The following is a 10,788-nucleotide window of genomic DNA, read 5'->3' as shown; positions in this document are numbered from 1 at the left end:
TCTAAGGTGGACAAACACCAGCTTGCTGTAAGAAGCCTTCAGCGGGCTCAAGCTACCACCCAGTTTTGTATACCATAAAAAGTATAAAGTTTCCTTCACAATGGTCTTTAAAAGGTCTTAAATTTAACTTACTAAAACCTGCAAGAACCCTGATCTATAATGTGTAAGTGTCAGCATGGGTTCAAGGGCCTTCACGGTCATGTGTTGTTTTTTTTAAGAATATATATTTTTATAGAGAATGTAGGTCATACTTTTGTACTGCTGTGATGCAGTTTAAATGTAGTTTTTTGATATTGTACTGTCAGGAGTCACAGTGAGACACTGTTTTAGTGAAATTATTTATTTATATATGTAAATTATGCCCATCACTATTAGGCAAATAATTATGATTTCATTTGAATAAAATGTAATAGTAGTAATAATCATCATTTAAAAAATAATATGTTAGGGAACATGACAAAGGTTAAATAATAAAATAAAGTGTAGTTAATATCCTGACCTTTGACCTCCTTGTACCTCCTCTTTTGTGTGAAAATGTTTTATGAGGTCATCTGTTGACTCGTCGGTGGAGGAGTAATCAGCGCCCTTCCTGTTTTAGACCAAAGTAAAAACTGTCATGACCTCAGAGGACTTGGAGAACATCAGCCAACACAGACCTGTCAGCACACACACACACACACACACACACACACACACACACACACACACACACACACACACACACCTGTCTTTCATTAGTCGAACCACTGATCCTGGACCCTTTCTGGGACAGACCGGTGGCCTCTGTGGGATTTCATGGAGATAAATGATCCTCAAATATTTCAAAATGTCTCGATTTAATCTGGATGCAATGCAATTAATCATTCATTAAAAAGAAGTAGTCTATATGAACACTCGTATGTGCAACATAATACATATGAATATTTATTTTCCAATAACCTTTTTACATAAAAACTCTTCATACATATGTTTTATATAAAAAAAGAAATCTGGTACAAAAAATATTTCTTTGGGATGTGTATGAGGACTGATGACAACACAGATCATAGGAAGAGTTCGTCCTGTAAGGGCCTGTGTCAGCTGCAAACATGGAGATGGTGAAAGATGCTTCGTTCATTTGCTACATGCTTTTTTCCAAACACACACACACACACTTAAACCAACGTTTACCAGCAATTTTCAGCCAAATGGTTTGTTTGCGTCTTTTAAGACAAGCAGTGACTCCATCTGTTCAACCTGAGACCTGAAGCTCTGCTGTGCTCACCTACATGTTTAAAATGTTGCCTGTCATGTGTTAAACTCAGGCTTTAGCAGTGGAGTATGTCCACAGTAAGGTCCTACAGATTTCATTTGTAAGTCTCTCGGGCAGGTTGTCCGGTGCTCTCCTTCCCCCGAGACGTTCCACGGCTGTTTGTCATCCGATACACCTTCAGCTTCCCCAAAACAAGCCGCCGCCGCTCGCTCTCTCTCTGCGTCTTTATCCCCGTGGTGACGGCGGTGTGTGTGTGTGTGTGTGTGTGCTCCATCTGGGTGGAATGCCATGAGGTCGTGACTCTGGGTTTTTTTCAGGGAGACAGCCGGTGGCTAAAATGATACTTATGATGGGCAGTTTTTCTTGTTGAGCCCTCACAGCTGTCCAGGAGGTAGAAGAGGGGAGGGGGGCGTCCATGTTTTCTTGATTGATTATCACAACAGGGCAGTTGCTTCATGTGTATGTTTACACACGATGTTTTATAAAAACAGGCTCACATTGTGCATCAGGGAAGGAATTTGTTATAGAACCCTTTAGTGATTGTTTGAAGTCCATGAACACGTCGGTTTGTCTGTTAGAGGAGTGTGAGGTGCAGCACTGGAAAAGTCCTGCTTCCTTTCTCATTGTTACTGCCGTTAAAAATGTGTCATGTTAGACACAAGCTGTTGCAGACGACTTGAAGTGTAAAGATCTCGACAGTAAAAATATTATTGAAATCGAGGCTGCAGGATCAGAAAAAAAGACCTGAACCCTCCAGATGTCCTGTTTGACATCACGGTTGCTGGTTCATGAGTGAGGAAGCACTTCCATATCATCACACGTCAGACATAAATGTGATGTTAGCAGCTTAAATTATATAGAGGCAAAATTTGAAATATTAGAAATCATTTAGTTTGCCAGTTACCATGGTTACGACTTCCGCTCCTCCTTCAACATTGTTCGCGCTTGCTGCAGGCTCGTGGTTCTCTACGACAGCCGCTCCCACACTGACGCCAACATGCTACCTTGTTCTTCATTCCAGTGCCAATTTCAGGCCCTGTCCATGTATCATTATGGGATACAGTGGGACTGAGGCCGGCCTGGCCGAGCAGGCTGCATGGAGGGTGGGGAGACCAGGTTCATTCTAATCAAGCTGCTTTAACATCATCAAAGTTTCCATTGAAGTTATAGATTTCAGTTTTAATAGAGTCCAGTAGACAAATCATAACGCACAACAGGACAGAGCAGCGTTGGCTCCGGAGGAAAGAGGGCTCACAGCATGAAGAACTCTGTTGCTGTACCTGCAGCCCTCTGAGGTTTGTCTCACACTTCGTAGATACCCGGAATGCTCTGAATGAGATAAGTGACAGTGGGTAGGTCCGCTGAGCGTCTCTGAATCTATCCAAACCTGTATTTGGGCCAGTATTTGACTTGTGTGCGCCTGGGTGCTGTCCCTGCTGGGACGTGAGCCTTCGCTGGGGGAGATTTGAGGGGTGGCGGCGGCGGTGGTTTCCTCCTTTCTTTGCTCCTGTCTGCGATGGTGAAGCCTCGCTCGCCCCTGTCGAGCAGGCTGACCCTGGGCAGGAAGTGTGTGGAGACGTGCTGAGACTTGACCCGTGGACTGGAGCCCATTTTGGCTTTGCCTCTCTTGTTGAGGGCCACGAACCACTCCCGACCAGTCCTGTGGTTTCTGTGGATTACTGAGGCGTAGGTGTTGTAGCTGTTCTCCTGGAAACGTTCCCTGAACTTACAGTCGTCTGTGAACCATTCCTACAAAAGAAGGACACACAATTAACTGATGATTTAGGATGCACTGATGGATGACAAACCTGTAAATCAGTTTTTTTTATTTGTGATTTTTTTTATTCTCCGGGTACTCCGGCTTCCTCCCACCTTCTAAAGACGTGCTTGTTGGGTTAAAACCCTCCTAAAACGGAGCTGTCGCTGGCGACAGAAATTGACATGCGCTGTAAAACTACCGTAGCTCTGGTTGTGTTCGCACTATTGAAAAAATCTCAACCAATTCTGAAAGCTGAGAAACGGCTCTTTTGATCGCTACTACAATCATTATGGTAATGAGCTTTTGAAAGTGATATTGTGATAAGAAAACCAGGTCAAATTAATACAAAGAACATTTTCTGACAGAATCATTTAAAAAAAAAAGGCGAACTGTTATAATTATAGTAGTGAAAGGGTTCATTGGTTGGTCGTAGGTGTGAGTGTGAATGGTTCTTTATCTGTCTGTCGATGTTGCCCTGCGATGGACTGGCCACCTGTCCAGGGTCTGCCCTGCCGCTCACCCGTAGATAGCTGAGATAGGCCCTCTGTGACCCTGTACTACAGGACACAGCAGGTTCAGACAGATGGTTTGGGACTCATGGACAGGTGCTTTAAAAAGAATACTTGATGTTTGATAGATCTGTGAAGCAGCATTTGACAAATCTGTTTTAATTTGAGAAAAACAAATTCGGGAAATAAGCTGTTTCCCGATAAGCACTCTGAAACTGTAAAAAACTGTCGTCTGTCAGTCACCATTTATCATGGTCAACTTCCAATCAGATCAGCAAAGTCCCAAAAGTAGAAGCACAACAAACCGCTGAGGATCTTTAAGTTAGCAAGCAGCGGTTAGCATGTAGCTGTGGGAAAATATGTGGATTTTAAAGGTGCTGCCTGGACAATGTGGAAAGTGATCAGACAAACTCTGTGAGAGCTCAGGAACAGACATGCTCATATTCATCGAATGTTCCCGTCTTCTGCCTAAAAATACTTTGGGTGGGAAAGTCTGACATGTACCCAGGGATGCCTGCTTCCTGGCTGCATTATGACTTCCTTGTATAACCTCCTGCCATTCTGAAATAAAACAAACTGTTCTGCTTTGCTGAAGAGTGCAGCATAGCAGAAAATGATGCCATTACAGCATTCGGTAAACATGCCAGTCACAGGAGAGAGAGCGCCGTGGCCGCAGCAGAGTTTCACTTATTCAAAGTGACCGTCTGTTCCTTTTGGCTGTTGTTTTTAAAGATGATTAGAGGATTGTGCTGAACTCCAGAGTCAGTGCTACGGGTGGGTTAAAATGATTTCACATTTGAGCAACATACCAGCTCTGGTACCAGTCAGGGAATTAGACGTTTGGAAACAAATCCACTGGAGCATGTATGAATGTATTCTCTCTCTCTCTCTCTCTCTCAAACACACACACACACATATGTGCACACAAGCATGCATACCAGGAAGGAGCTTTGGCCCCTGCTGTGCTTCATAGGATTTAATAGCTGCAGTCAGATTCCAGAGATCTTATTGTTAAAATCATAATGCTTGTACAGCTGTTTAACCTGCTCTTGCCCTGCGACATTGGTCACACTCTTTTAAAGGGACCTTTCCCATGATCTCTGGGCCCTTCATGCCTTTATTATAACAAGCTCTTTTTTATTTCAGCATTAGCTACAATCGGCTGATGCTAAAGTTTAGTGACTGATTTCAGACAAAACTAAACTGTAAACGTGTATGTCTGCTGTAAAGTTGGACATTTTAACATGGCGGTCTTTTGGAGCCAGTTCCTAGGGGCCGCTGGGGGCTTGTGATGTTGACCTTATTTCTCTTCCCAGAGGGCTGCTGCTGGATTTATACCTAAAGCATTGTTTTTCCTACCAAACCTTCCTACATAGTTTTGATGATTGAAAACAAAATCAATGTGATATCATGAATGGTCACAAAGGCCACATGACAGCCCACCGTTCCCCCTCCACATTTGTCAGCTATATGTAAGGGGAGACTGGTTTGATGAGCTAGTATCTGCAGGAGTCCACATCAGTTAGACTCTCAGACACCGTTCTGCAAACACAGACGACCCTTTACTCTTTTAAAAAAAATGAACGTTAGCAATAGCTTGCAGAGCCTGTGAAAACATCTAAACAGTAAATATGACCGGTGACTCAACACAGCCAGGTTCTGGAGTCAGCTGGCACCCTGCTGTGAGGCCTGAGCCTGGCTGATGGTTTACCTCCAGCATCACGGCGGTTAAACCGCAGAGAGCAGCTGGAGACACAGATTGGAGTTTTAGTTGCACAAATATTTCTCTGAGGCAGAGCTGCTGAAAATGCTGCTGAGTGAGATAACAAACCTAAATGTGTTGAATGTTTGACCTGCGTTGTGTAGCAAATATACTCAGTGTATGAGATGACAGTGCTGGGTAATCGTCCGCCCTGGTCAGTATTTTCTCTGAGGGTTTCGTCTTTGTATGGTCTGAGCTGCTGCTGAGTCACTGGATGCTCTGATAGAGCATGTAGACTGTAGACTGGGGAAGGCATGATGGACCTTTGAGTCCTGCAGGAGGAGTGGATGTGGAATAATGGACTTTCATTTCTGACAGTGAGGATCAGATGGGTCAGATGAGATCAGACTGCAGACATTTTGGACAACAAATCCATCTGAGTCACACCAGGGCGATGAACAGAGAAGTTCCTGAACTGAAGGGCTCAGGTCTGTGGTCTGTGGTCTGAGGCGAGGCCCTGCAGTGAACTCTCACTCTTTGTCACTTTTCCCAGCCTGGTCTGTGTTGGTTTAAAATTCTTGTTTGGGATGCGCATTGACCTTAGAAGTTTGTCCTCTGCGGCTGTATTAGCTGAAATCAATCTTCTGGTGGACAGCACACTCACGGCTGTGGCTGAGAATTAAATATGAGGGAGAGCGCCATGGCTCCCCGCTGACATGGTTTCATGAAACAAAAGCGGGAGCTGAGGCGGCATAAATCGCCGGCGCTCAGCGTGATCAGTGACGGCAGCTCGCAGACTGTCCGGCTGTCTGATTGTTGTTTACCCAACATATTGATTTTCACTTCTCTGTATATTATCAGACGTCCCAGACTGGACTTAATCTGCTCTTCCCATTAACACATGCTAATAGGGAGCCGCTTCTGTCTGCACGCTTGCCAAGCCTCCTGTGGATGACTCGTCGGCTGCTGGATGCTGGCTGACCGCACGGCCCGCTGACAGCAGCCAGGCCAAGCTGCTGTGGGCAGATTTGGGCTTATTGTGTGTTTGGGGGGATTTGAAAGTCTTGGAAACTGTGGCTAAAGATTACAGCAGTGTGCCATGACACGCTGATGTCAGATTTAGGGGTTTTTGTCATGCAGCAGATGCAAAGCTGCACAAACTAATGAATAAAAACAAAAATAGCTGCACTGTGTAGGATTTCCATGCAGTAACACATGTAAGTGTTCTCATCAGCAGAGAATATGTTATATGTTCAGGAATCAGAGGCTGCAAGAAGTCCGTTTTTTGGAACTTTGTATGACACATACACACACCATACACTGTCACCACAACTAAGCATTTCACAGATAGTTGTTGTGAAAGTGTGTGGAGGCTAAACTGGAGCGTCGACTTTATAAGGAAGTAACATGTCAGAGTGTAGCTGATAGATTTTGGGGTTCTTCTTCATTTCCAGTGAGCTCAGAGCAGCTTTAGCTGCATGATTGGACAATATTCCAGCGGACAGTTTGGCAGTACGTATGTGCTGAGTGAGGTGCAGGATACTCACGGTGGCGTGCAGCCTTCCTCTTTTATTCATGGCCAGGAATCTGTTGCTGTAGACCCCTTTGATACCGATGACCCCCTGAGAAACCGCAAACAGCTCCAGGACACCTGGGAGGACAGAAACAGCAGGTTCTAATGATTGATGGCGGACACAATGTATTTTTACTCCTTTCCCATGTCCTGCCAGTCTTCTGCAGTCTGGATGATCTTTGCGGCCTCATCAGCTCGGTGCTTCACTTGCATATAGCATATCGAACTAAAAATCCATCCAGATGTGGCAGTGGTCCACTTTTTGCCAATAAAAACCAGACTTAAGTTGCATTAAGTGTAACTTTAACAGAAGTGCGCTCCCTCTTAGATGAGTCAGATGAGCTGCTTTGTAACGTCTGCTCTCCGGTTAAAGAATCTTCATATTACAAATGTAAGACGCCCAGTCTCCTGCTCGTCTGCTTCGCTGTCATGCAGGATTCAAAACCACATGGCTGCCGCACTGAAATCCCTGTAACCTGACAACTCCTCCAAAGGGGACCATGAAATGGAGGCACAAGTGCACTTTCATGGTGAGCTTTGGCTGATTGGACCTCGGATGAGCAATGGTGGCAATGAGGGATCAGAGAGTGTGGATTTAGTTTTTGGGGGATGAGAACTGACCTCGCATAAATGAGGGCAGAAACTTTTTAAATAAAATGCAGCAGCTGACTTTTTATCAGTGGTGGAGGACGGACTGAAGCTTGGTACTTAAGTAAAAGTACAAATAACCAGTAAAATATATACTCAAGTAAAAGTAGAAGTGCTGCATCAACAATCCTACTTAAGTAAAAGTCTTAAGTACTTTTAAATGTACTTAAAGTATTCAAAGTAAAAGTACTCACACACTGAATATATATGATTGATTTCCATTGCAAAGGATCTGAACAGGTTAAAATAATCAAAGAAATCATCTCAAAGTAAAATGGAGCATGTGTAGTTAATGTCCATGTTCAGTCCAGAAGCAGCTGTGGACAGGTCTGTGTGTCATGAGGCAGGCTGTGGGCATCAAGTGAACAGAGAGGCTGCTGATAACAAACAGGCATTCAGCATGTTTACTGTGTCAGTGTTCCTGCTGTAGATTCATGTTATGATTCATGTTCATCAGACATTCATGGATGGACCTGTGTTAGCAGACAGCAGCTAACTAGTTAGCTCACTGAGCCAGAGCACCGGCATCATGACTGAGGCTCATTATAGAAACACAGCTGGCAGCGTGACACCACCTCCATGCAGAGTCTGACCTCACATCAGTCCAGCTCAGCTGTATGAACACAACTGTATTCATAAATGTACTTGTAACTACAGACATTTTAACATTTGTAGTGGAGTAGAAAGTACAGGTAACCGCTGCAACATGTAATGGAGTAAAAGTATAAAGTATGCAGTGTTATTTTTACTTAAGTAAAGTATAAATACATACAAACTTACTTAAGTACAGTAACCAAGTACAAATACTTAGTTACATTCCACCACTGCTTTTTAATTATATGAATTATCTATTTGTAAAACATTCCTGGTGGCAGCTGAGTGCTAATATTCAGTTGTGGTTAAGAGAAAGCATGTGTCGTTTTCTTACTAACATCTTCTTACTTATTGTTAAATAAGTAAATATTAAACTTTTGATTATTGTGTACCACATATTGATGGCCTCTGAAGACTTGTATCTGTGGATCAATGTGGCTTCTGTCTGGTTTTAATTCCAGAATTCTTAAATCATGTTTCCACAGATCCGGTGTTTATGGGTTAAGGGTTAAAACCTATTCTTCCTGTTTTTCCCCCATTATTCAGCCTAAAGTCATCTCATTGATTCAAAGTGTTGAAAGCTAAGCCTGCACTCGTAATGTTTAAGCTGGATATTTTTTGCTGTGTATGGAGTAAGGAATTGTTGTGATGCCAGTCGTGCAGATTTGCAATCCAACACATCCTGGTGTGTCAGTGCTGCACCTGTTACTTCCACAAATAGTCTACCTGCCAACATCCTGGAGAGACACAAACAAGGCTCGTCAAGCAGATGCCTGCTCAGATATTTCACGGGGTCAGGCAGCCTAAGTTTAGGAGCGCGCTCCGCGGTAAATCAGCATTGTTGTAACTTTTAGCAGGGATGGCATTCAGAGCAGATATTGCTGTTAACAGAATTGAGATTAAGCGGAGCAAATGGAGGAATGAGGATCCAAGTGCGCATTCTCAGCGGGACGCACAGGATCCATCTGCGCGTCACACGTTTATAATTTAGCAGTGAGGCTGCACCGGGAGACCGGACTGAAGGACTTACTCAGCTGGTTGGGCTCATGGCTGCCGTTGACTCTGCCGTCGGGATGAATCTGGAGGTGGAAGCCGATGCCAACCCTACAGTAGAGCCTGCAAGTCCTGCGTCCCGAGCGGATCCCTTCCTCCAGAAGTTGACGCTCCAAAGAGACGTGCTCTGCTCCGGCGGCGGCGTAAATCAAGTGAGCGAAGGTCAGAAGGTAAAGAGGAACATTCATTCTTCCAAAGAGGAGACACTCGCTAGGACACTTCTAGCATTTTGTGTCGCTCCTTAGGTCTGGGCACCAGTAACTGTGCGCGCACACACATGCAGCGCTCCTGGGCATTAGCCCGGCTGCAGTAGCTGGAGCAGTTCTGCTGGCACGGGGATATTTATAACGCCAATGATCTCACTACTCGATGCATGCCTGAGCTCTAAAGGACGCTCTTTCATCCAGATTTTGTCGCCGAGATGCCACTCCTGCTGAGCACCGACCCACAGCAGCGGGGCGTGAGGGAAACGCGACTGACACCGCACATTTTCCAAGGAATGGTCCGCGCCAGGACGCACTGAGCGCGGCATTTTACGCACAGGGAGCCAACATGTTAACAGACCAAGGGCGCGATTATATTTTGTGTAAAAGGACCAGAACAACGTGTCGTATGACTCCGCTTGTCTCCATTCAAGAAGGAGTCAGCCCAAAGCTGTGAAGGCAGCAGAGAAGACGGAGGAGACGGAGATCCTCAGGTGGTGCCGCAGAGTTTGAGCAGTGGATCACAGGGAGGCTCAGACAGCAGTATTTATAGGCTTTGGTCCACCTTATCATCTGATGCGTCCACACGCCGGCAGGACAAGCGCCTGTCAAGCTGACTAATGAATTCAGAGAAGTGCGCCGTGGCACTGAGACACAGTGGATTACTGATTACTAATAAACACACAAACATAATTTAAACCCCAGTCTGCATTCAGATATTTACTGTCCAGAGAAACAGCCTGCTGCTGTCTGCTGGGTTAGCAGTTAACCCTTCAACAGCCACATACAGGAGCATTTGTGATGACGTCCCATCTGCAGTGATGTGACCACTGTACGCCCCACACAATCACTCCGTTAACCAGGTGTTAACCATCAGATCAGTCCTGACAGAGACACACTAAAATCTGAACTACACGTCATAGTCTTTAGTTATAGCCTTTTTTACAAAACATATTTTGGACAGGTCTCACACACACACACACACACACACCCACACACACACACACACACACACACCACCAACAACAACAACAACAACAACAACAACAACAACATGAATTCAGCCTGGTTTCAGGGCGCAGGGTTTTTGCACACTGTCCCTGTGACATCTGTGTTTTGCGTAAGGTCAGCTGAGATGCTGAAAATGGAACCAAACAAATGAAACTCTGATCCCTCCTCAAACAATCAGAACTCCAGAGACGTCACAATGGAATGATGTTGGCAAAGTTTGTGCTGTGACATTATTTTATACTTTTCGATAGTTTTGAAAGACAAGTTCTGATATTTCTAAGTCTAATATCCACACGCTGTATCCACAGGTGTGCGGGGTTTGCAGACTTTCCCTCACACTCTACCTTTTGCCCGACCATGAGTGCTGCAGTTGGTTTTAGGTGTATGCTTTGGCACATGTTCGGTGTTAAGCTTGTTAATTTTCCATCTTCACATGCAGCCATTGTAATCTCATCCCTCATTGTTTTCAGGGGCCCAGCTATGT

General features: G+C 44.7%; 1 protein-coding gene across 1 annotated transcript; it reads right to left on the bottom strand.

The window, feature by feature from the left end:
• Positions 1-2,629: 2,629 nt before the first annotated feature.
• fgf5 (fibroblast growth factor 5) lies at positions 2,630-9,278 on the bottom strand. The gene is made up of 3 exons (XM_028414966.1): positions 9,068-9,278; positions 6,770-6,873; positions 2,630-3,001 (listed from the first exon to the last, which is right to left on the bottom strand). Exons 1-3 carry the CDS (start codon positions 9,276-9,278, stop codon positions 2,630-2,632), a joined length of 687 nt encoding a protein of 228 aa, XP_028270767.1.
• Between the last annotated feature and the right edge of the window lie 1,510 nt (positions 9,279-10,788).

The sequence above is a fragment of the Parambassis ranga genome, chromosome 9 (genome assembly GCF_900634625.1).
Source record: "Parambassis ranga chromosome 9, fParRan2.1, whole genome shotgun sequence".
NCBI classification, from domain to species: Eukaryota; Metazoa; Chordata; class Actinopteri; family Ambassidae; genus Parambassis; species Parambassis ranga.
Note: the sequence above shows the minus strand (reverse complement) of the source record. Positions and strands in the feature narration are given on the sequence as shown.